The 27,170-nt window shown below is 40.2% G+C and overlaps 1 protein-coding gene across 3 annotated transcripts in view; it reads left to right on the top strand.

Annotated features, from left to right (window-relative positions):
* The first annotated feature begins 739 nt into the window (after window positions 1-739).
* The window catches only part of CUL2 (cullin 2), an 84,713-nt gene continuing 58,282 nt past the window's right edge, over window positions 740-27,170 (top strand). The window contains exons 1-4 of one of the 3 annotated variants that reach the window (XM_074946213.1): window positions 740-870; window positions 6,381-6,519; window positions 15,106-15,208; window positions 15,883-15,977. In XM_074946213.1, coding sequence (XP_074802314.1) covers window positions 6,401-6,519; window positions 15,106-15,208; window positions 15,883-15,977 — 317 coding nt within the window. In that variant the 5' untranslated portion in view covers window positions 740-870; window positions 6,381-6,400. Of the gene's footprint in view, window positions 871-970; window positions 1,099-6,380; window positions 6,520-15,105; window positions 15,209-15,882; window positions 15,978-27,170 lie in introns of those variants that run through there. The other 2 variants (XM_074946214.1, XM_074946212.1) reach the window with 2 other exon arrangements.

The following is a 27,170-nucleotide window of genomic DNA, read 5'->3' as shown; positions in this document are numbered from 1 at the left end:
TTGTATTATAAGCGTTTTCTTTATTTACAGTACTTATTTTCAGTCAAGCAATGGTATGAATACAATAGTAAATAACATGAAAATGCATGATGGGCTTTCTGGAAGGGCTGCATGCCCCGCCTCCCACCCCTCCCCGCAAGAGGCACTCCCTCGGTCCCTAGGGAATTGGACTCTATGTGTAGGATGAGACCTTCCTGGGCGGACAGATGATCCCACATCTCCCTGCTGGAGGGTTTCTTGTACTGTATCTATTCCTGTGTTTTTAATTCTGTGAAAGGCTGGAGGCATGCGAGGTGCCGGTGGTGTGGTGCGGTTGTATGGGAGGACGCAGCAGTGGTGTGTGTGCAGGATGTGCTGCAAGTGCATAGGGAGGAAAAGTGGATGCAGTAGCCGTGGTGGAGTAGCAGAGCTGCGACTGTAATGCTAGAGACCGGTGCGAGCGGAGTCCCATATGCCTAACTTGCATTGCCCCAACGATGCTCCATTTCAAGCCGTGAGTGCAGTGCACCACGGAGACTGATTTATTGCGATGCACAGAAGAGCGGAAGCATGCGCAGAAGAAACCATATGGAAGCTGGTGAGTAACGCATGCGCATGGAGGAGAAGGGAAATAAATCCGAACAAGCAGCGCGAAGCATGCGCATGCGGGCCCCGCCTGGCCCTGCGCTAAGGGGAGTTCAATTAGTTATTTGCGGTAACAGAAGTCGAATGAATTTAGACTCTCTGCACTTCCCGTAGTGTGGACTGTACCAAAGCCGGCCGGGGGAGAGGTGCATCGCGGCCAGGCCTGGCCCGGCCGTTCGCCCAGCGCCTTTGGGCAGACGCAAGCAGTGGCCGGCTGTGTGATTTGAGGCGCACGCAGCGAGGCGGGTGAGTATCCGGCAGGACCGGGGCGCGATGGGGCCGGAGTGTCCGGAGGCTTCTCCCCCATACCCCTTGGTCTGCAGTGCATTGGCGGCGCCGGCGGAGAGACGGGGCTGGGGGCCGCGGCTGGGTAATGGCAGCGCTGTGAGGAGGGGGAGCGGGGCAGGGACTGCAGCCTCAGGACACGGAGGAGGGAGGCCGGCCGGCTCCGCTGACTCAGGCCTCTGCTGCCAGGTAACCCCGCGCTGGAGGCGCCTCTGGCTCCCCAGCGAACGCCGTGGGGAAGCGGAGCGAGGGCTGCCCCCGGCTCCGAGGGGGTATGACCTCTTCGCGCACGGCCTGGATCCGCTGGGCCCGTCTCGGGGGGGGTATGTTACCGCCGAGCGCCTTTGCTGGCCCTGCGCCTCCCGCGAGGGCGGACTCCTTCCCCTCTCCCCCGGGGTCTGTTGGCTGCTGCCCACAACCCTGGTCCTCGTGACGGGTTTTGTTCTCCCTACGCTAAGCCCCGCCGGGTTGAGGTCCCGGCCATGTTTGACTCCTTGCACCCGTTCTGAGTTGTTCCTCGCAGGCCCCGAAATCCGCCCCCGGCCCTCGAGGGAATGAATGTTACACCCCCGTCCCCGCCAGTTTCACTTTTGGTTTGGGAGTGAATAATGTGGGTGTGGAGGGGCAGGGAGGTGAGGGGCCCACTCAGCCTACTCATTCCGCTGCTGGGCGATTTCGAGGTTGCTGGACTTGGCCAACTTACATCTTTTTGATGTTCCAACTTAAGTAGGCAATGTTTCTCCCCCTGGCTGGCCCCCACACTCCACCCTTGTGTCTTTTGTTTTCACAACATATTTATATAGCTGAGAACTATTGGGACCTGCATGTGGTCACACAACCTGCGTTTATCATATTTAATAGCCCCACTCTCATAAACAGCACATATGAGGACGGGAACCAAAGGCTGTTTGCTGCTTCTAATGTACAGTGGGACATTATGTCTACCTGTTTCACTAGTGAAACCCCTTGGTGTAGAGTAGACCTGCACTGATGCAGCTTACTTCAGAGCAAGATGCACTAGTTTGTTACTTTTTATAGTAGTGCAGTGTGTCCGCATTGTAGCTACACTTATACACAGGAGTGTTTTTGTAACACCCCCTTATAGACAACCCGTACTGAATTTTCTGAGGATTAGTTTATCTAAAAATGTTTTGAAATTATAAAAAGAAATTATGTAAATACTTTGCTGGAGAAAAACTGCAATAATATATCCATCTCCAATATTAACTCAAGCCAGTTAATATTTTACATTTTTGGGCTTTTTTTGTCACAAAGGATCTGAAACTGCTATACAGACTACATATATGCAGCACCACTGAAATACAGCTTCATTGGTCCTGTATGCCTCATGGCGGGGTGGGGGAGATACTTTCTTCAATCAAGTTAGTTTCTCATGACAGAAAGAAAAATCATCCTTCTGTAGAGATACTCGGAGAGAATTGGGGCAGCAACAAACTGGTGCACAGCATGCTACCCAACCCTTTTGAGGGGATATTGTTGAGGGATGTGGGGACATGGCAATTAAACCCTGCTCATACAAAAAGTGCCATGGGATCCTTCATACTCTTAAAGAGCAGAGATAACTTCTGCTTAGGTCTCATCAAAAAGTGTTCCCACATATTTTAATATAATTGTGTGATTAATCCTTTTAGATAAAGACCAGTTACTAATTTTTGTTGGTTGCCAAAGACCTGCTTTGTTGTGGTTTGTTTTAGTTTTTTACTGGTGTTCATCTTTGTTTTGGAAGACACATCCCTCAAATCTCTTCCTTTCCTGGGATTTATTATAACTTGTTGCCATTTTTGTCAATTCATGTTAAGAGTAGCAATATATTATCTCTGGATTCTGGAAAATATCTTTTCTTTAAACATAGTAGTGTCCATTTTACAAATGTTTTGAATGTTTCTACGAAACTGAAAATACTAATACATCACTTGGTGTGTGTTAATAGTAATAAGTTTGGTTTTTAGCAGGAAAAAGGCTGCTGTTTTAGAACCTAGGACAGTATCTTGATGTAACTTGGTATTCTCATCTGTATAAATGTCCAATACTGCTCAGAATCCTACTAAGCTCTCTTTCTTCATGTTATTCTAGTGATGAGTTCCACAGGCCAATTTTTTAAAATATTTCCTTTTATCAGTTCAAAACTTGCTGCCTTTAAATTTTATTAAATTTCCCTTTGTTACTGTTGGAGAAGGTAAATAGAAGTGCCTCATCTACTGTCTCTTAAATCATGCATTATTTTGTATGCGTTTCCATCTTCCCGCTTTGTGTCCTCTTCAAACTACACGGACCTAATCTTTGCAGTCTTTATATGCAAATTTTTCCATGCTTCAGATCACTTTTGTCAGGGATCTCTGAACACCCTCTATTTCTTCTATATCTCTTTTGGCGAAAGTGGCCAATATTTGAATACGGTATACTAAATGAAAGTGTGCCATTCTTCTGTATAATGGTATTTGTATTGTATTGAAAAGAGGTTGACTTATTTTTTTTTAATTTTATGCATTTGACAGCACTTTGTCAGTTTCAACTATTTTGTTCATGGCTAGGTGCTCTTTTGTCTCATGCGCAAGCATGCACTTCTGTAGGGGGAATTCATGTGTACAGTCTTTCCTGTATAAGAGTATATCAGTAGCATAAAAAGCTACTCCTGTTCCTGAGTTTGGGACCTAGGGGAGTTGGCTTTTATCTAAAGATATCTGGATCTTTTGCTTCCTTGGTAAGGTTAAACCCTCTCCTATACTATGTCTCAGAATTTTGACCCTTTGAAGCACTGATATTCTACCTTCCTTCTGAGGCCAACTGTCAATGGCTTTGTTTCTATTGCTTTCAAGCAATCCCTGCTGACCTCAATCTGTTTGGACATTGTATAGAAGCCGTACACAGCAACTATGTAATCCACTGGGCTAGGAACCATTCAGTAAGGAGGCAAGTTTATTGCCAAAGTAGAGAATGCTACTTGGTTTTCAGCCAGTAGAGAAGACTCCAGAAAATACCAACAGCGGTTACTATGTAGTAGGTGAGTGTGCTGACACATGCAGTGAATTCCTAAATGTTACCAGGTTGGTACCCTTCAAGTTGACCAGCTTTGTTACAAATAGAGAGTCATTACTCCTTGAGAAAGAAGACAATTTTTCTCTCTGCAAGACAGTTAAGGTCATTGAACAATAATCCTTTCAAGGCTTCAGTATAAAAAAACGAATAATTTTCCAACAGATCAAGATACATAACAAAGGATGAGCTTTCTGGATGATGATGAACTTTCACTGTTGTTCAAGGTGGCTGAATTAAACCTGTTGCTGAAGTGACAATCCTTAGGCACTCAGTATTATAGGAGATCACATTGTAATACAGTGCACAACCCAACATTTTACACTGCACTCCTGACTTTAAGGATGGGCTGCCTCCTTCTGTCCCTCCTTCTCATACAAAAGTTCATAAGTACTAGAGAACCTTGTGTGTTCAAGCAGTGGCAATATGAAGGATTGTGAGGAGGCATCTCTAATTAAGAATGACAAATACAGGTCTTTCTGCTTCTCATGGACCAAGCACTGCAAGTAGCTGAGCTACAGAACGCTGTACTCTTCGGTGTCCATTGACTATTTTTTAGGTCCTTGAAGGTACTAATCAGGGGTGGGCAAACCACGGGCCAGATCCGGCCCCTCAGGGCTTTGGATCCGGCTCATGGGATTGCCACCCCCATGGTGCCGCAGGCCCTGCACTGCTCTCAGAAGCAGTCGGCACCATGTCGGCGGGGGGGTGGGGGGGCAGAGAGCTCTGTGTGTTGCCCTTGCCTCCAGGCACCACTCCCCGCAGCTCCCATTGGCCAGGAATGGGGAACTGTGGCAAATGGGAGCTTTGGGGGAGGTACCTGGAGGTATGGCAAGGGCAGTGCGGGGAGCCCTGTGGGCCCCCCATGGCTGCGCAGGGACATGGTTCCTGCCGCTTTCCAGAGTGGCATGGAGCCAGGGCAGGCAGGGAGCCGCCCTGGATCCGCTTTAGGTAAGCAGTGCTGGGCTGGAGCCTGGCTCCCTCCTGCACTCCGAACCCTTCCTTTTGCCCCAATCCCTTGCCCTGAGCCCATTCCTGCACACTGCACTCCCTCCCACACCCCTGCCCAGGCCCTGCATACAATTTCCCCATCCAGCTGTGGCCCTCAGCCCAAAAAGTTTGCCCTCCACTGTACTAAATCATGAAGATCTGAAAGTGTCGGGATTCAAATAGAATAGAGTAAGTACCTGATATGTATATAGAGCTCACAAGCATGATCATCTCAAAGTCTCAAGGGTAGAGTCTGTCCAGTTCACCATCACTGTTAGGAACTATGTAACAGCATGTGAAGAGCATAAGCCTAACCCTTAACTGAAAGGGATAAGGAAGAAACTTTTATCTTATGGGAATAACCATCCCTGCCCATAAACCCATTGTCTGTACAGGGTTTCTTAGTTTTTGTTTCTTGCTGCTGCCAGACACAGGATGCTGTACTAGCTGGACCACTGGTCTGATCTAGTATGGTAATTCCTGTGTTTTTAAAATTGACACTTATCGCCTAACCTATGGCTCACTGATTTGATCACAACGCCTGGAGTCAACTTTACCTGGTTTAAGGATTACCAAGTATTCACATAACATTATTAAAACCATTTGGAAAGAAAGTGTTGCCTAAGCTACTAACACTTGCTCATTCTGTTAGCAGCATATTCTGAAATACGTTTCTTCAGTGGGTTACAGTGTTAACCTCCTGCTTATTTTGTGTGTGCATGTGAAAATATGTATGGTCAGTATAGCAAATTTATACTTGTGTTTTCCAGAAGAATACACAACTTCTTGACAAGCAAAAATGTAGAACTACTTTTTCATTGTTAATCATCAGAGTAAAAGGTGGATGGCTAGAGTTTTGTGCCTGGTCTGTCAAATTTTCATGACAAATATTGGTGGCCTGAGATAGATGTAGGGCACACAATACTAACTTGTTTATACTTTTAATATATTCAGCATGTTGTTTGTCATCTGAGAAACTGTAAGCTCCTTAGGGCAGGGACAATCTTACTTTGTTCAGAAGCAACCAAAGCAAATCATAGCATTATGTGAGAGTGTTAAGTTGTAAACATTATAAAACACACTGTTCCATTCAGTTTGGCAGATTTGATGTTACTTTTTAGAAAGCTTAACTTCAGTCTTCATAGACTTGGACTTTGTGTGACCTTAATGTTAGAATAAGAGGTGCATTTAATTTTTACATAGGGTCCTTAATGCACAATATTACACCAATGTACATAGTTATAATATAAAGAGAAAGTTTAAAGGTGGTGCTTTTAAAGAAATTACTGTTTGCTTTAAAGGAAGAAGAGTTTCAGGGCTCTATCAGTTACTTTCTAAAAACTCTTGAAATGTTCTGTTTGACTGCTTCTTGATGTTTAGGAGGTTGAGACTAACGCCTTTTTTTTTTTTTTCCCACCCCCCTACAGATTAACACTAAATCCCCACAATGTCCCTGAAACCACGAGTAGTTGATTTTGATGAAACATGGAACAAACTTCTAACAACAATTAAAGCCGTTGTAATGTTGGATTATGTTGAAAGAGCGACATGGAATGACCGCTTCTCGTATCCTTTTAACAGAATTTCAACTTCATTTTTCTACATATGAATATATTTTAGCACAGAGTGGCCCTCGCAGTTTGTAACACAGTAATGTGGGCTTGCTCCAAAGCCCATCAAAACGAATGAGCTCATTTCACGGACTTCAATGAGTTTTTTGGATGAGACGTTGAGAGGAAGACATGAGGTTTTGTACAAATGTTACTTGTTTTTCACTGTTTTTGTATAGAAGTGGAAATAATCAAGTCTCAGTTTTTCACATTGCTTTCAGCAGGATAAATCTTAGTAGGTGTAATGAGAGCTGTTTTAACTATTTTCTTTCCCTTCCAAAGAGGTATTTGTTTTTGTTGTTAAACTCATTTTATATCAATCTTCCACTACGCTGGAACTGTTCTACATTCAAAACATCTATTGGTTGAGACTCCTCCTCCTAAAAGCAAGCTATTTTTAATTGTACACTCAAGTAAAACCACTTAGTTCTAAGTATTCTTGATAGCATGTAAAGACACAATTGTTATAACTCAAATCACTTCCTTAATTAACAGTGGCCAAGGCAAAAACTTCTGCAGATTAGCAACTCACATCCTGCTTTAATACCATTTTATTCTTCTCCAACAGCCAAGGATAAATACATTTTTTGTTTTGTTAAATATAGCTTGTGGTGATACTCACCCTTCCCTCTTTTACGTATAGTCTTACGATATGAAGAATCTTCTTTTTTTGAGACAGAGAAGCATTGTTGTTGCAACTAAAATAGGCTTGTAGCATAATGAAGAGACATAACCTACTGACTTTTTTTTTGCCTTCAGAGGGGAAAGCTGCCTTGTTATGGGGAATAATGGGTGAATTTTCAGAGACTCACCTGCAATCTGAATCCTTCTGAGAAGCAGTAATTTTCAGATCTAGGAGTCCACATACTACAGGACAAATTTGATACCTAGCTTTCTACCACATAAATTTACAAAAAGGGAAGAAGAGCCTTTTGAATCTACGTCCCATTTAACAAGCTGTGTTTGCATTTCAGAGTAGATGGCTTTCTATTGTGTCCCTAAATAATAATATAACATTGAGTTTGTTGCAAGTCCATTTACCACCTCACTTTTGAGGACAACAAGTTTTCTGCAAGGCTCTTGCATTAGAAGCCCTTTTGTAATTGCACGTCTGGAGTCATGACTTCTCACCCTGTCTTTGGGACAGCCAGATTTAAAAAGTCGCTAGTGATTTGGTTTTGAGGACTTGATTTTGTCAAATTGTTCTGTTACTCTAAGTGCAACTCCTGAAAACCAAAATAAGCTGTTTAAGAACTGCATATTACAATCTCACAAGGAAGCATAAAGCAAGGCTGTAGCTCTGAGATGTAGAAGTTAGCCAGAATCTTCTTTTTTTAAAAAAATAGTCAAGTCAAAATACTTGCAAATTTACATTTGTTTCACACTCCAAGAGCCTGCAAAGGAATAAGATAAGTGTTCCTGCCCTGATAAATCACCCACCACAGCATTATTTATTTATTTTTAAATTGTACATGGGAGCCATTGTTTTAAAAATTCAAGCTGGCAGCATTTTTCATGTTTCAGGAGACATTGAAATTGTTACTTCATAAATCACTATCTGGAGCTGAGTGTGTGTGTGTGTGTGTGTGTGTGTGTGTGTGTGTTAAAAAATACTGTCTTTTTCCTATATAACCCCAGTTTGTAACTTTTGTGTGAGGAACATGGAGATTATTTTTCAACCATGCATGACCAATTTTGTACTGATCCCCCGTCAGAACTTACTCTGCAGCTGACTGAATATCAGTCAACTAGAGAACGCACACTAGCAGACTACCAAAATATGCTTAGTGGAGGCCCTTGATGTAATTCCTAGGACCCCGGTGGTCAAAAACTCTTAACTCCATGTTTAAGAAGGTGGCAGCATAGTGACTATTTTGGCATCTTGCAGCTATAGGAGAGAAAGAGATCTTCTTGGAATATCCTCTGCAGCAGGATGAGCTTCTGTAGCTTGTAGTTTCTAAGCAAAGATTGGCTCTTTTTGGAGCTTCTACTAGCTTAAGTAAATTATATACATCAACACAAGTCTCATTAGTGGGTATTCAAAACTTAATGACATTACCAATTTTTTCCTGTACAGTCAGTGTTACAGTTTATTTCAGATTTGGAACAATCATTTAGTAATTCAGATGCTCTTACAGTGACACTTTAAAAAATAAAAAGCTAGTTTTAAAAAGCCAGCTTTTTTACAAGCTGGATCCCACTCACCTGCTACAACAGCTTCAGATGTCTTGCTTAAATGAACATAGTTTAGTTTGGAACAACCTGTTTCTTAAGAGTTCAGATTTTAGATATTTGCAAGGGCTTTAACCTTATACTAACTTTTCTTAAATGTATATGAAGGAAATGTTACACCATTTGCCTTCATTTTTCTTGTCTTTTATTAGACTTCGTAACCTAGAGAAGTAATGTGGCAAAGGCATTTTGAACTGTCGTATTAAAACTCTCTCACTATTTAGCACACTTACTCATTATAGCACGATTGATCAGTCTGATCTGTTTATACTAGCAACTTTTAAAATAAACTGCTACAACCAGAAGATGGTTATGAAGAATTGGGGGGAGGAGGAGGAAGTATTTAGTTTTTAACTGTGGTATGGTATTAGAAACCTAATATTTACTGTGAATAACTTAGTATTTATATTGCTACAGAAAAAGGAATCCAATTGATTCTAGACCACATTTTGTAGCAGTGTACACTGCAAAAATGGAGACCTATTTACAGGAGTTGAGTGGTCAAAGTGGGTGAGTGGTATTTCAATGAGGGATGAGGTTCATCCATTGAGAGCACCATTTCTGGCATTTGCTTCTCCCCTCTATTCCAACAGAGCCTGAGGTTTATTGATCTTCTTTTTATAGGGTTGTCTTTTTATTTAGAACAAGCCTCTTTAAAATGATGACGAAAACAGGATAAATGAGTTTGGGATACCAACTGAATAGTGTTACCTGCCTCTGATAAGGAGCAGCTCATAGACTGTCTCTTTATTTAAAGCATGACTCATTTTTAGTTACCTTTGACCTTCAGATTTCCTCTGTCTGCACCTCCACAGAAATAAAATTGTTCTGGCATTATTTCACTGTGCAGCGTTATCGCAGTACAGATGCTAGTTTGCTTTGTTTAAAACTTGTTACTGTAAGTATCTTAGCTATTGAGAGTAACTTTTTAATTTGGAATGTTAACGTATTGAACAATTTGGTGTGGCAAAGCTTCTAATCAGTAACTAGCAGGACACCGGTATTTTTATCAGATTTTATTGGGGTAAGGTAGCTAACTGCCTTCTTTTATTTCGCACACTGTTTAACAATAAAAGTAAATCTTTAGAAAGATGATGTTCAACAGTGCAGAATAGTGTGGCGTTTTGTTTTTCCTTTAGTCTGTTCCACAATATCCAGATCCACATTTAATTGCAGAATTCCAGGTGCCTTGGCTTTTCACACCTGAATAGTCACTTTTTCAGCCAACCAAACAGACTTGGGGACATCTGAAATAAAGAATACTGTATATAGAATATTTCAATTGGGTATAAAATGCTAGTAGTATTTCCTGCTCTGTTTTCCCCCCTAACATTTCACAAAGGATTCTGCAAGAGACTAGAAATCTGGGAGTCTGGATTTACGTTTTGTATTTTTTTTTTTTTTTTAACACTCCCATCTTAATTACACTCTTAAATAGGATGCCAGCATAATTCAGGCTTTCTTCACATTGGAGTCTGTTGCATGAACATGGCTGCCAACCTTCAGAATGGGATGTGAGCTTCCCTTGTCAGCTGGTTCCAGATGACTTGCCTGTATAAGAATTCTCTGGAAGTTCTGCTTCTGTCTGATGTGCATCAGTTCAGAGACTTCTGCTACTATATGATTCTAATCTGGATGGGTTTTTGAACCTTGAGATGTGAGTATTCAGGAGGATTTGGGGACCTCAGAGGTTAGGTTGGTAATATTTATCCACCCTTTCTAGATCCTCTCCTTATCCTGAGACAAGCCTAGTTTTGCATTGCTGGCTCAGGCACAATGCAAGTGGCAGCTGCCATTCACAGTGTCACATACATACTCCACATGCTCTTGCAACCTCTTCTCTCTACTTAGGGACATGTGCCAGTTGTGCCTCAACTTATTTGGCCTTGGCCAGCTGTCAGATATAGCGGCTGAAATGAAAGGACAGCTGGCTTCCATTGTTCAAGATAAACCCTTGCATAGTAAAAGCGGGATTCCATTCCATCTCCCAAAAGGACAGGAGAGACCCCAGGACAGAAATGACTAGGCACGTCTTGGTTTGGAAATGGATATTTTTGGGACATATTAACAGGGATTTTTAATCGCCCTTTTCTTTCTTAGGGGCACTTCCTTTGTGAGGGAAGAGATTTCTTTTAACCAACTGTGAGGACAAGTTTGACTGAGGAATCGCCTCCAATATCTCTACATTATCTATGTGAACTGACCCTTTTTTGGGAGCAGGGCTCTCTTTTGGGAGCCAACAGTCTGAGTATTTCACAGGCTTTTTTTCCCCTCTAAACAAATAATTTTTTTGCCTTCGATAGAATTATGTTTGTTTAATGTCCCACTGCTACTCAGAAGGCTCTTCCACTTCAACCAAGAAAGAAAGTGAGCTTACTCTTGTGCCAGGATGGGGAAGGAAGAACCACAAAAATAAACTTTTTCCTTCTTATTCCTGATACTGTATTCAAGAGAATGTCTGTCTGATTCAGTTACTGTTTGACTCCATTGGCTAGAGAAGCTGCAGATCCAACCTGAGTTAAATACTTTTCTGAAGGGTCAAACAGGAGTTGGTGATACTAGTGCACAAATCGATAAAGAAAATTATTTGCTTACAGTGGGAAGCCCCTGTGAAACTCAAACAGTGTAGGTAGTTTGCTTATATTCAACATGCTTACAGAAGTCAAGAAGTAGTTGAACAGATTCCTCAAGTAGCTGTAGCTTCAGCTGTACTTTCTTAGCTAAGTGTAAAATTGATTCCAGCTAAGGGATAATTCTTCCCTAAAGACCAAGAAGAATTCTTCTGGGGAAGAATTCTAATGCTTTGGCAGGTATTAGTCAGGCTTCTGTCAAAACAACTTACTTTAACAGGATAGCCTTGAGTAACGAGCTAAATTTGTCAGGGCAAGAAAATTTAAGTTTAGTACTGAGAGAGAATTCTACCATATGCATTTCTGGTAGATTTTGCATTTGACACTATTAAATTCTCTACTTTTGCTAGCGCTTCTAACCTAGGCAGGTGTGCTTGCTTACCTGGAAGGCAGATGGATAAGTCAAGTAGCTTCATCTGTGTATTTTAAAAAAGCTTTTGTTGAGTCATTTGGCCAAAGCAATTATGGCACCTAGTGAAAAGGGACAATTCCTTTACTGGCTACAAGGATGGAAGATTTTCTGACCCTGGAGCTGTAAGAAAAGAGAATTTTCCATATGTTGGAAAGGCTTGGAATGATGGGAAGGGGAACTAGGGTTTGAGCCTCTTTAGATCCAACAAAAGCCATTTTGATGCCTTCTTATGGCACTAAAGTAAGGGCAAGACTTTCTATGTATTAAAAATAAACTAATACACACAGGGATATGAATTAGGATATGCTGTGGAGCTCCTTTAATCCTGCTCTTCACAGCAAACTATCCCCAGCTTTCTCCAGTCTTTCTCCAGTGACATATAGTGTCAACAGTGATCTCTAATTTTTGGAAACTGAGGCACTTAAGTTGTCCCACTGAGAGAGCAGCATTTAAGGGATTTTACTCTGTATTCTTTGTGGTCCCCAGGACGAATGGCACAGTGAGCAATTCTGGCACTTGAAGGGCACATCTTGCTCATGAAAATCAGCAAGCTCAGGATGGAAACTGGTTTCTGTCACTTTGTCTATCCAGAATTATTGATACCCTCATGAGGTTGCTGTGTACTATGGTGTTCTGTATAAACATCTTGCCTTCGGCCCATGAGGACTCTTCAAGTTTGATTCTCAGAAGCTGGCCACACAGCTCCCTGAAGGGAAAAAAGCTAAAGATTCCACCAAGAGAGATGCATGTGAGTCTACTCAGTTTGAGTGCAAAGGGGACCACGAGTCAAAATTTGTCTCCTGTTACTCCGAGTTTGGAACTATCAGACCATAGAAGACCTACAGTCTTGCCTGGACTAAGCACATTTCTTCATCCATGTCAAAATCTTGACTATAGAATAGTAAATAAATAGCAGAATCCTGGGGGCTCTTTTCTTTAGAGACACCACAGTCCTTCTCCAGTGGATTCAGTTGCTTGCTTTTATTCAAGAAGGCTCACACTCGACTCCGCAATAGCGTGGCTAAGCAGTCTGCAGCTTCACCTGGGAGTAAGTGTCTCAATGAATTTTTCACTTTAGTGTCCCAGTGGGGCGTTCCCAAATTTTGGATCTCTGTGTGTCAAAGATCAATGTGAAGATGTAATTTTTCAAGGACAAGAATGCCAGAGAGTTGGTGTCCTGTTAACCATGTCTAAGCTACCGCCTGTATGCCTGCTTTTTTCTTTCCTCAAGCCAAGGATCTCCCCAGAATCCAAGTGCACAGAACTATTCACTGATCCCCACCCAGGAGGATGTGGTGGTATTCTGTAATGGAGAATTTGAGAGACCACCTGTACGATCGTACTGCTGCATCTTCTGTGTTTGGGTTCCACCCCTGCAACCAAACCCAGACTGTCTGTTGACAAGAAAAAATAGAGGTTACTTTGTCTCCCCTGTTCTGTTTTCTGTGCTACAGTATTGTGGAAAGTGAGCTACATTTGTATACTGTTTCCCTGGAAAATCAGGCAGCCTGCTGAAAGCTAAGATGTCATATAATCCATTTTCTTCAGGAAGGAATTTCTTTGCGTATGAGTTCAACATGACAACATAGTGAATGTCCTCAATTTCCCAGAGAAGACCTACTGTATCTATTCATCCCATGTATCAAGATTTTTCAAACTGGCTAATCTTCACTCTAAGTGATCAACATGGAAATTCATCTTGTTTCTAATGTCATCCCTACGAATTATTGGCATGGTGCCAACCACTCTGTTAAATGATAAATGTGTTTTACCAGGGTTTCCACCCAATAATTTCCTTCCCTCTTTGCATGCTGAGGAGAACCCTTCTTGTAAAGTTTTATATTAATATAATACTCCACACACAGATTACAATTCTTGGCTTCTAAGATGCCAGCTGCCACGTAAACCCCTTTCTGACTTGTTTGTTTTTGTACTTCAGTATTTTCATATTATCACTTGCATTTAAAACTAAGAATTACCAGTAGGTTTAGAAAACTTCTTTGTATATTCTTTTATTGGTGTTGAATGACCAAATGGCTTGCCTGCTGTCCATCTCCTTTTAAACTTTTAGCAGGCATGCAAACATGCCATCCTAAACTTAATGTAGTACATGATTAGAGGAAGATGGGTCATGTGTGCTATCTTGCAGTTCATATAATCTTTTGTATGCAAAGGTTTATTTCTAAGATACTGTACTTCTAACAGGGATGATTACATAAACTTACCAAAATCGATCAGCATAAATGGGTTTTTCATTTTTTTTTCTTTTGCCTTTCTACTTTTCAAAGGTTACTAAGCAATACATACTAAAAAAATTGCCTAGTGACCCTAGTATCTGTAAAGGGATCATCTTTATTCTAAAATGTATATTGTTTCCTTGACCAAGTGATAAATTGTTGAAAAAAATTACCTTTTCTAGTCAACTTTCCCAACTACAAGCTTTGTGCTTGCTTTACAGTCACACTTAACTAAGCAAGTCGTAAGAGCAAAAGTGGATCCATTCTTCAGTGTCAGTTTCTCTCCATACCCCAAAAATAGCAAGCATAAAAATTCTAATATACTCAAATTCTGTATAGGATGGGGATGATTTTTGGCAAATAAAAAGCATCTATTTTGCTTGAGAGTGAAAAATAAATCTTCAGTTTTTGAGATTACCTAAATTTTTTATTTTAAAAAGTCACAGCTTCAGAAACCAGGGAAGTTATATTTCTCACAGAGCAAGGTAAATACTTGTCAAAAATCCATCAACTTTATTGTTTAGTTTCCACTACAAAATACTTCTTTTATTAATACAGTTGTCAAATACTAGGATTCCAAAACCTATATAAATTGATTTCTTTCTTAGTATGTGTGGTGGTAATTCACGGAGTTCATATATCTCTAAAAATGCAATGAAGTGGTAACTTAAGACCATATGCTTTTAGTAAAGCTAATGATGCAAGACTTTAAAAAGTGCGCCTAAATTCATCTTTAGACAATAAGGGACCGAATTTAAAACAGTGCTGAGCACTGAATTGTTGGGCGCCCAGCACTTTGAAAACCAGGCTGTTTTTTAGGTGTCTAAATATGTATTTTGGCTGAGGGGTTTTAAAACAGTGTGTGTAATGTCTTACTGTTCGAAGAAATGGTATCCAAAGAAGTATTGTGCATACACCTGTGTGACACATTATAGCTCTTTGTTTTATCCAAAATATGAAAAACATAAGTATAACCTTTAAATTTACAAAACCTGTTTAAAGAACCTTTTAAACCTTGACTTCAGACTCAGGGACATTTATGCTTTATGTGTGGCCTATCCAGAACCTCTTGGAGAGAGACTTTATACCGAGACTAAATTTTTTTTGGAAAATCATGTACGCCATTTGCACAAGGTAACTATTATATGACTAAAAATATGCATGTTTTGTCACTGTACTTAACAAAGAAATTCTGCAAGTCCTGTGTGGATAGATGTAGCTGACAAGAGTACATATTCTTGCTGCTTTCACTACTCCTTAAAGGGAGTATAAAACATGGTCTCGTAACCCAAAAGTGGTACAGTTTGTTACATTTTGTTGGCTTTAGGGGGATTGTAAATGCGTTTAGTGTGACTGGATAACTTCAACTATAATTATTTGAATAGTTTTCCAAAAGCTGCTTATGCTTCTTTATTGTTCACTGGTAAAAAAGTTGAAAAAAGGAGGGATGGGAGAGGATGGGGAAGCACAGAAAACTAGATTACCAAAGCATTGTCCAACTGAGTATTTGCATTATAAACATGTACTAATGAGGATATTTCAGCAATTCTATTTTTGTCATTCATATACCCATTGACTCAATCAAACTATATTTTTTCCAGCATGTAGTATAAATTAAGTTTCCCTGAAATAGGGACTGTCTCAGTTTGTCTTTATGGCTTGAAGTACACTACTGAAACTCATAGTAATCGATTGACTCTGTTATGCTGTCAGAATTGTAATATACTGCACATGCATAGGTACACGATATTTTGCCATTACATTTGGAAGTAAACGTTTACAATATGGCATGTTTTTTTCCTTCATAGCGTGTTCTGGAATCTGAAGAACAAGTACTGGTTATGTATCATAGATACTGGGAAGAATACAGTAAAGGAGCCGACTACATGGACTGTTTATACAGGTAAATGTTGCTAACGAGTTTTTCAGCAATGTAACTGCAGGTTACTGGAGTAAGAAAGTTTTGAGAATAATTTGTACAGAGTTGACTAAAGGATGCTGTAGAAGATGATTGCTCACCTAATATGGTGGTAGCTTGAGCCATGGTTAGAATATGGCCCAGATCATTAATGACTACAGTGTTATAATTTGATGGTCTATATGAAATTGGATCGTGATCTCAATTAGTGTTTAGTGCAATGGTTCCCAAACTGTGGGGATGACCTAGTAATGATCTGTGGAACACATGCTAGTGGTCCACAGAAAGTTAGCTGGCCAAGTTGTGCCAACTCCCTCTTCCGTTTCTACATGCTACGTGCATTAAAGATACGAGGGAGTTTTTTGTAGCTCAAAAGCTTCTCTCTGTTACCCACAGAAGTTGGTCCAATAAAAGATATTACCTCACCTACCTTATCTCTGTAGTTCACTAATCTTGTTGTATGTAAGAATTGTTTGAGTGATGCAATTTCCATCCTTGGTGCAAATAGAATCTGATCTTGCAGGCAAGGCCTTTTTGAATAGCAGTGCCCTTCCTTTGGGTTGGCACCTGCACACTGAATGGCCTCTTGATACTTGTAGCGAAAGGCATACAGGACAGTGAGGCCTCAACCATTGCTCAGTTCCTTCTTACTGCCTGTGACTGCAAGATGGAACATTGGCAGCATCTACATCCCTTGCTTCTAGGGATTAGGCTATTACTTTAGTACCTTTTAGGTAGGTTAGAGTAGTTATTGGGCTAGATTTGTTACGTTTCATTTTTGCCCACTGACCTTCAAAATAAAAAACCCTTTATGGATACCTGTTTTCTTTCCATGCATGCAAAGCAGCCCGAGTGAATGAGACCCCCTAGGAGAAGTGGGTGGAAAGAACAGGAGAAGCCAAGTTAATACTGATGTTCTTACTCTATATTATGTAAAACTTTAAATTTGACACTTCGTTGATTTTTTTTTTTTTTGGAAGTGTATAAGCTTCACAAGTTTGTTTGTGAGGACTATACCATCATGTCTCACTTACAATATCTCTTTAAAAATCCTGCTTTTTTCAAGGTTTTTTCTAAATTACTTGTATAGTGAGAACGCCATATGAAAATAAAAATGTTATCTTCAGTCTCTGGTATAAAGGTTGAAACCTGTATAGTTTCCAAAGAACTTGTTGGATGAAGATTCTAGGCTTGCAATACAGCATTCAGTTTTTATATACATAAAAGTTAATTCCTAAAATTATTAAATTTGCTTTTCCTGTTCTTTCTACTCAAAGGGTTTATTTGAACTGATAGACTTGGTGCCAATTGATTCAGCTAAGGGAGTGGCTCCTTTTCAAACATGCCTAGAAAGAAATTTAGTTTATGCTGTGAGAGGAAGAAAAGGATGCAATCTTCTCTCCTTTGAACTTGTTTGATTCCCAGTCTTTGCTTTGCTTTTTTTTGGTCTTGCGGTAGTGCCTAGAGGCCCCAGTTGAGGATCAGACCCATTGTGGTACGCACTGTGCAACATAGCAAAAAGATTATCCATGCCCCAAGACGTTATAATTTAAATATAAGACAAGATACCGGGTGGATATGACAAATAGTTGACTGAAGCACACGGTAACATACTGATCATAATCCTCAACAGATAAGCAGCAGTTACATCACTCCAGCTGTCTAATTGTCAAATGTTTTATAGGCATCATGGCAGAAGTATGGTAAGGAGAAATTTGAAGGGCAGTGCAGTGTCTTTAAAGGTAGCATGCATGAAAGAGTGAAGAGCTGATTGAAAAGTTGAATAAAGGGAACAGTGTTGGGGTAGGAATGATGCTGGGGGTGGAGTAGAGTTGGAAGTTTGGTGCTTGCTCCTTGTGTGGGCTGGCAGAGGTCCTGCTGCGTGCCTCCCCAAATAGTCCTTGGGGATGAGGGGGCCACAGTTTGGGGATCACTGCTCTACTCACTGTTGTAGCCTAAGTATTTATTCAAACTGACTCAGCATGTCTCATTCCCTAGACCTTTAGTCTTACCTATATTGCTTTCAAGCTTAGGCTTTGGCAAAATTGGAATTCACCCCATAATGACTAGAAGATATAGCTGCTAGCCACTGAAATTTTACATGGATAGATACTAGCAGTTTCAGAAGCCCTTAGCAGGCATGATCAATAGTGGGTAAACATAGCATATGAGGGGCATTAGTTGCACTGCATTGAGGTCCCTTCCAACCCTGATATTCTATGATTAAATGGTGTATTCTTATTGAAGGCATTTTCAAATCCGCAGGTGGTGGTATGCAATACATGTGCAGCGAGGGCCTGTGTCTGCAAAGAGTTAAAGTGTGCATATAGTTACTCCTGTGTGAACTCTATACAGGAGTATTTAGGTGCATAGTCCTAACTATTTGCAGAATTACTCCCTATGTACATTGTGGTACATGTTAATGTAGTGTTCGTCACATAAATACCAATCCATTACACATTGACACTAATCATATGAATAAAAATCCACTTCTGTTGTGTAATATAGAAATTGGATTTCACTGACACTGTTTTGTGTAATTTTTCTGGGAGTGTTCCATTTTTGAATAAGTGTGGAGTTAAACTAAGAAGACTACAGATGCTAGAGCTATTCCAGCCCCTTGGGTAGTGTGTCTTTCTGGCATATGTGTGATTTAGTCGCTTGTGATGACTGTAGTTTACACATGTTGGATCACGGGTTTTTGTAAGAGACACTTTGTGTAAATGTAGTACATGTTACTTAGAGGGTTAAAAATGTACAGGCTTATCTGAATTACAATATCTGAGTAGTCCACCTGCCAACAATGAGAGCCAGTTTTGTAATTAGATGAAGCTATATTTTATCCTTTAAAATTCAGGGCCAGCAATACTGGCCCTAATTTTTATTCCTGCTTTGCAGATAATATTGTGGAGCTGAAAAACTTTCAGCTAAGAAGGAATTTTTATGTCCATATTTTGTGTTTAAATATTTGAAAAGAAAACGTTGCAACTTTCACTGTAGTGTTGGGGATGCTACTGCTCTTAGAGTATGAGATATGTAAAAACAATTCAGAGAGCCACATGGCAGCTTTTTTGTACTTCACTGGCTAATTCAAAAAAATTCCCATTAGCTACAAGAAAACTAGCAGATGAGTGGATATTATGGACATAAGTATCGCATGAATAAGGAAACTATGGGGCATGAATCACATTGCATTTAGTACATTCTTGTCTAAAGCTTCCTGATAAAGGCACTTTAAAGGCCTGAATAATGTAAAATAAATACTAAAGATAAGTTTTTTGTATTAGTGGCAAGAAAATTAATGTTCTTTACATAATGCTTCATGAAAGTAAAATCAGCTGAACACTGTCATTCTTCTGTTTCTTTTAATCTTTGAGTTAGATACAGTCTAGTAGTGACATGTCTTTAATCTAGGTTGTGAATCTTAAATTGTTTGGCTGTTAAAACTAAGTAACGCAAAGATTTTAAGGTCCTAGAGGTACCTGTGCTAAAATAATAAAGTAATTTCTTATCTCCATTTGTTGGTCCTCTTCAAATTAACACAGAACTCTCTTCTAAATGTCATTAAGATTTGATACATTAAAGTATTGTACAAAACACTTCTCCAAAATGCTTGGTGGGGGAAAAGACTGATAACATAATTGTCACTGAGTAGATGAGTAAGGAGTTACTCATAACTTTTTTTTATCTCAAGGTTGCTGAACATGTTTTGATTTCCTTATTTAAAAACAAGTCTGAACTCCATTTCAAAATAGGATTCTATTATCAAGATTAAATTTATGATACATAACCACCTTTATAGTTATCTTTCCCATAGATCTTTCTTTGTTGTAGTAGTACCTAAGGGACAAGCCTGGCCCATTATGCTCTTCACTATACGAACATTATAAATGACCCTCCCTTTCCCAAGCGATAGAATTAATTACTAAAACTGGTACAAAGGAATATTTGACCTTGAATAAATTTCTGTTTTAGAATTCTGATGTGCCAGAATCTCCTAGTTGAGGTCCATGATTACAATTCTGGTAGTTCAGCTGACCAACATAAGAGCTAAATGAGGAACAAAGTTAAACATTATAGCTTATTTCTGTTGTGGTTCTCATACATGCTTTCCCTAGTTGGTTTAATGGTGTGAGTTTCTGCTATGTACTGTGCTTTTAGTTCCAAAACTGCCCACTTTCCATCTGCCAAAACATCCTCTTACCCTTGGAATTTCTTAAAATGACTCTCCATTGTAGGCACAGCAAATGATCTATGTGAATGTTTACTATGTTAATACATAACCTTTTTATTTCTCTAGTCTTACTTGCTCCACTCTAATCTCTTTAGGGAATAACTTTCTATACATGAGGCATCTTGTCACCGCTTCAGAAGTTAATTCCTTGAATGTCTATGTCACATGATTGAAATAATTTATGCATAGAATTGAATTAATGCTGTCTGCTGCTATAGTTAGATTTGAAAACTTGGCTCTCTGAGTTCTGAATTGCTTCTACTTAACAGGAGTGAAAGGTGAACAAGGGGGATTGATACTTGTATCTACTGAATATGAGCAGAGTTTTCTTTTATTAAAAATGTCACTAGCATTAAAGACTTGACATTCATGATGCACTCTCGCTGTAAGCTCTTCAAAAGAGTCTACTTCTGTGTATAGCATGTAGTCCAGAGGGGTCTAGTATTGTTCCATTTTAATTGTATGCTGACGCTGGAGTCTCAAGATCACTGGCTGTAATGGTACTTGTAGCGCTTTTGATAATAAGTGAACTCTAATTGTATTAATATTCACAAAGCTCTGACGGCTAGTTATCCTTATCTTACAGATCTGTAAACTTAAACAGAAGTTGTGAATTGACCAAGGCTATAGAGTGAATTAGTGACAGAGGCATAATTAGAAAGTAGGAGGTTTGTTTTCTACTGCTGCTCATACCAGTTGAGCATGCATGGTACCAGATACTGTTGGCCATTAGATTCTCGTCCCGCCCCCCCCACCCCAAAAAAAAAAAATACAAACAAAAACAACACTTAACATTTGGTATGATTTATCCAGTTTGAAACTTCGGTCATAATGGATACTGTCAGTTGAGTTAAGCTTGTGTGCTTCTGTTAACTGATCCTAGTTTTGAATGTCAGGGACTGGAGACACCATTCTCAGTGAAGAATCTTTGACTCCAGAATAGTCTTCCCTTAAGCCACGTCTACACTATCAAGCTTACAGTGGCACAGCTGTACCAATACAGCTGTGCCACTGTAAGATCGCTCATGTAGCCACGTTCTGCTGACGGGGGAGAGCATCTCCCCCAACATAGTGCTACGCAGACGAGCACTTATGCAGGCAAAATTTGTCACTTGTGGGTGTTCTCTCATACCAATGAGCGACGTAAGTTTTGTAAACATAAGTGGAAGTGTAGACATAGTCTTTGACTTACTGGGCCTGATACAAGGTTGTTCCTGTATTTATAGTTAAACCTATTTTATTACCTTTAGTGTTAAACTATTTCCTTTAAATCTAAAATGTCTTGTGTGCTCTAGCCCAGTAGGCTATTTCCCCATTATTTTTTTTGAAATCTCAGTTTTTAGGAAAGTTTTAGGTGTCCCCTCAGACTTTTACAATTGAGTTTTTCCTATATCAGGGTGTCGGATGGATAGTGGGGAGATTTTTGTTTTGACTTCTAATTTGTGGTATTTTCACCCTAAGGCTTATATGGATGCACTTTTTAAAATTTTTTTTTTAACAAAGGCAAAGAAATAGCACAGAGGTTCCCAAACTAGGCTTCATGAACTCCCATGTTACAGGAGGTTCCATAGGGACCCTGGGCAGCATGAAGCCAGCAGTTCGGAGCCTTGGGGACTTCCAAGAGCTAAGCAGATCAAAGCAAGCATATCTATCTGACTGAGGAGATTTAAACTTCAAGACTCCTCTTACGAAATAGAAAGAGAGGTGGATTTTTTTTGCTGTTTTTAAAGTTAAATAGGCTGCTAGTGTTTTTAAATTATGAAGAACAAGTTTAAGCTTTGTTATGTGTGTTTTCCTGGACTGCTCAAGACTTGCATGCTTGTGTAGAAGGAACTCTTTGAGTTGGCTTCTTAAGTAACTTCATGCTGTTTCACATCTGATACTCCTTGATGCAACATAGGAGCCAGAGGTGCCAGTATGTGGGGGCGATGAGGATCATGTGGCCTCCATGGGCCCCCCCACTTTTCCAGAAGAGTGCGTGGGGACTTCAGCCCCGTGCCCCTTTTTTCTACCGGCTCCTCTGACAGGAGCCTTGTTTTATAACCGGCTTAATCAAAAGTGATACAAGCTACAAAAGTGAGATCTTGGAAGAGTGTTGCTGTTTTCATAATGTAATAAAAATACTGTAATGATTGATAATGTATAATGTCATAAAAACAAACTTTGTATTTCCAAGATCACTGCTTTATAACTTACGCTGAGGTAAGGGAGAAACTCCATCAAACTATTCATTTTTTTAGAATAGGAGCCGTGTTAGTCTGTATTCGCAAAAAGAAAAGGAGTACTTGTGGCACCTTAGAGACTAACCAATTTATTTGAGCATGAGCTTTTGTGATCCGATGAAGTGAGCTGTAGCTCAAGAAAGCTTATGCTCAAATAAACTTGTTAGTCTCTAAGGTGCCACAAGTACTCCTTTCCTTTATTCATTTTTAGGAAGGGGTTCACGAGACTTGATTTTAATGAAAGGGGTTCGCAGTGGTTAATGTTTGGGAACCACTGAAATAGCATGGAATCCTTTTAACTTTCGGTAATGCTGTTATCTGAAATAAGTGATTGTGCTTGGAATTTTATATTTGAGGGTTCATGTTAGTGGTTCTCAAACTTTTTACCATGAGATTATACTTCTATCAGAGCAGACAAGCTCAGGTCATGGATTCATTTTAGTTTACATTAAACTAAACTCATATGAAAACCGACATAAAAGAAGAAAAATAAAAATCTGTGTGTTATACAGTTACAATAGCTTTCACATTGATCTGTTTCCTTGAGGTAGATGAGCTTCTTTTTCTGTGCCCAATTTCTTTGGGGGTGGAAATGTTGACCCAAATTGAATCGTGATCAGGCCACCAGGCTAAAAATAGTGTTTGCAGGGGAGCCCTTGTCTATCTAGAACATAAGAATATTGCCAGAGGATGTTGTGAAGGCCAAGACTATAACAGAGTTCAAAAAAGAACTAAATACATTTTATGGACGGTAGGTCCATCAATGGCCATTAGCCAGGATTGGCAGGGATGGTGTTCCTAGCTTACCGGTTCTCAACCCCTGGGCCATATGCAACCCAGTTAGCACACAATTGTGGCCCAGCTCAGCTGTGCTAAAGGCCGGCCCGCATGGCGGGGTCCAGGTTTCTGGCAGCTCAGTGGGGTCTTGGCTATCCAGCGCAGCAGGGTCCAGGGAAGAGGCTGCCTTGCCCCTGCAGCCCAGGTAACGCATATGTGGCCCACAGTGATAAATAAGTTGAGAACCACTGCCCTAGCCTTGGTTTGCCAGAAGCTGGGAAGGGGTGGCAAGGGATGGATCATTGGATGAATACCTGCTCTGTTCATTCCCTCTGGGGTGGTTGGCATTGGCCACTGCCAGAGGACAAGATGCTGGGCTAGATGGACCTTTGGTCTGACCTAGTATGCCCCGTTATGTTCAGTAGTTGGAAGTTGAAGCTAGACCATTTCAGACTGGAAATAAGGTATACATTTTTACTAGTGAGAATAATTAACATTGGAACAATTTACCAAGGGTTGTGATGGATTCTCCATCACTGGCCATTTTAACTCAAGAGTGTATAGTTTTTCTACAAGGTATGCCCTAGGACTGACTTCGGGGAAGTTCTGTGGCCCTGTAATAGAAGAGGTCAGACTAGATAACAGTGGTCTCTTCTTGCCTTGGACTCCATGAAAATGTTCCTGCCTGGACAGGACCACCATCACTCTGCTGCCTGAGCACCCACAGTTGTGATTTTGAGTGGAGGAGGAGGAGAGTATCGCTGTTTAATAGTGTCAAAGCTACAGTTGCCACCAGACTGCTGGTGTATCGCTGGACAGGAAACCTTGCTCAGATCCTGCTATCCTGCTTAGATGAATGAGACCCACCAATTGGAGTTGGAACAGGCATACAGGAACTATAAAAGAAAATGTCATACAGCATTTTACATTGTCTTAATTTCAAGACTGTAAATTAGAGGCAAGTATCAAGACCTATAAAACCCGTGTACCTATTTTGAAGTACAGTTTCCCCTCTCAGGGAGTGGCAGATTATTACAGAAGGGAATGTTTACCTCCGAAAGGATCTGTCCAACACACTACTTGCTCTTTTCCCCTCTACAGCACTGTTAGGACCTTAACTGCACAATGGACACAATAAACTACTTTTTTTACTTACCCTGCACTTTGAAGAGCACATGGTTCATGTGTTGTCACTGATGATAAATTGTATTTCTTTGATGTGAAGAAAAATAGAAAATTTACTTTCTTGAAATGAGTGTGGACATGCTGTTTCAGTAGTGGTCTCCCTAATACCATGTACAATGGTAAATATTACGTATTTACTTTTGATATTCCCATTTATTCAACCAAGACTTGTAGTTGTCCTTTTATCATAGCATTACACCTCCTAGATCATATTCTGTTGGTTATCTATAATTCCTAAATCCTTTTTGAAGCCCCTGCTTTCTAGAATACAATTCCCCTATCCCTCTTCCTCAATTTTTCTATTAAATATGATTTCCCCCACTTTAATTACAAATAGAAATATTGGCCAAGATTTTTGAGTGACTAGTAATTTTTGGGTGTCCAACTTCGATGTTTTAAAACCTCCTGCTTTTCAGAAAATGTTAAGTATTGTGACAGGGTCAGGCCAGGTGGCTGTAGGAGAATAATAGAAGGCAGATACATTAGCCCCAGGCTAAGTAGGTCCCTTTTCCCTGGGTAAGGTAACAGGGAAGGTTCCAGAACAATCAGGAACCTTCTGGAGACAATTAAGACAGGCTGATTAGAACACCTGCAGCCAATCAAGAAGCTGCTAGAATCAATTAAGGCAGGCTAATCAGGATACCTGTTTTTAAAAAGGAGCTCACTTCAGTTTGTGGTGTGCCTGGGAGGAGCTGGGACCAAGAGGCACTAGGAGCTGAGAGTGAGAACACATACTGTTGGAGGACTGAGGAGTACAAGCATCATCAGACACCAGGAAGAAGGTCCTATGGTGAGGCTAAAGAAGGTGTTGGGAGGAGGCCATGGGGAAGTAGCCCAGGGAGTTGTAGCTGTTGCACAGGTGCTCCAGGAGGCACTCTAGACAGCTACATACCACAGGGCCCTGGGCTGGAACCCGGAGTAGAGGGCAGGCCCAGGTTCCCCCCCAAACCTCCCAACTCCTGGTCAGACACAGGAGTTGTTGTCCTGGACTGTGGGTTCATGAAAATGGCCAAACTGAGGGCTGCTGTGAAGCTGCAAGGTGAGCAAATCCGCCAGTAAGCGCAAGACCCACCAAGGTAGAGGAGGAACTTTGTCACAGTATCCACCATCCAAAAAAAGACACTTTGAAGGTGTCTCAACCTGAACATCCCAAATGACTAGATACAATAGAAAGTGTTGCTAGTGTGTTTATACTCCTGTCAACTTCATCACTGAAGCAACAACATTACTAATGTTATAAGTACACATCTAAGAGCTGGGATTGTTAATTTGTGTTTGTTTTCAGCTGACCCTGCAGAAGAAGGGACAGTATCTTATACAACTAAAGATTCTATTTAATCTAAAAATGAAATTTAAAAAATACATATTAATAAAGCTCACATAGCAAAAAGTTCTGGCTAAAGCACTGCACTACCCAGTAATTTAATTACGAGCAAAACCTGTTGAAGTATTACAGAACTATATTATAGAGCAGCACCATTTGTATAAAATGGCACACTTAAGGTCAGGGCCAGAGAAGTATTGTGCCATCCTATTCCCCTTGATGTATACCATTGACTTTAAGCCTAAGGATCCTTCAAAATGTGAAACACATTCTTGTTGATCACTGATATCTTCACTTGGAAGGGAGCTGCACGTTTATGAAATCTGAAGAGTGTGCTGTGTTTTGCCTTCAGTGAAGTGCTCACTCATTTGAATCCGAATAAGTAATAAAAGTTGCACAGCAAGATTGGCATTTTAGTTTGTGGAGATGAAAATTGGCTATTACCCCCGTCTGTTTGTATCAAATCATAATAAATGCCTTTAACAATTATAGTACTTGTGAATAATCACCCATGCAATTTACACAGCAGAAAAGAAGACTGCTGGACTGAATATTCATACATGAGCTGAATGGGTTATACATATTGTCTAATAATGCATGTATAAGTCCAAAGATGAGTACAGAACCATTAAATTGTGAACCTACATTAAAAATGATACCCTCTGCTTTCTTTAATGAGCTTGTACTGCTTTTTATTCCTGTTAATTCTGAAGAGCCCAATACAGCTTACACAGATTCTGTTCCTCCTTATCTGCCATCAGAGTTGTTTGCTAGATTCTAGTTAGTGCATACTGAGAGTACAATTTCAGTACAGTGGAATTAAACAGATATAACTTGACTAATGTAGCTTGCAGAACTTTCATTGTGCAAGAAGGAAATAACCTAATTTGACTTTCAGAGCCTAGGCTTAATTTACAGAGTTAGCACTTGGGAGGTGTGAGGATTTTTTTTAACATGCAAACTGGAATACATAGGACCCCATAATACTTTTTTTTTTTTTTTTTTTTTTTTTGGAGTTGCTGTTCAGTGTATAACTACAATTTAGGAGTAGACAACATTTTTGTAACCTTATGTGGAATTCTTTATTTACTATTTTCTGATACACAAAAAGATACTAAGCACATCACAGAAACAAGTAAGGACTCATATCTGCCCTGTAGAATTTACACAACAGGTGATGTGATGACGTGGCTCATTGATGGATAGAAAGAGGCAGGGGCTAGGGTTTGAGACACGTTCCTGTCCTGGCAGTTCTGTTATGTCAAGCTTTTTTATTACCATTTTACTTCTCTCAGGCAATAAGGCAAGAATGAGCAGATAAAACAAAATTCAATTAATGAATTGGATAGGTCAGCCTAGATAGCAAGACTTACAAAGAATCTCTTAAAACACATTCATGAGCAATGGATACAGCAGTTAGATATGTAGATATCCAA

This window comes from Natator depressus, chromosome 2 (genome assembly GCF_965152275.1).
Source record: "Natator depressus isolate rNatDep1 chromosome 2, rNatDep2.hap1, whole genome shotgun sequence".
NCBI lineage: Eukaryota > Metazoa > Chordata > Testudines > Cheloniidae > Natator > Natator depressus.
The sequence above is the reverse complement of the archived record's forward strand: the minus strand, read 5'-3'. Positions and strand labels throughout refer to the sequence as shown.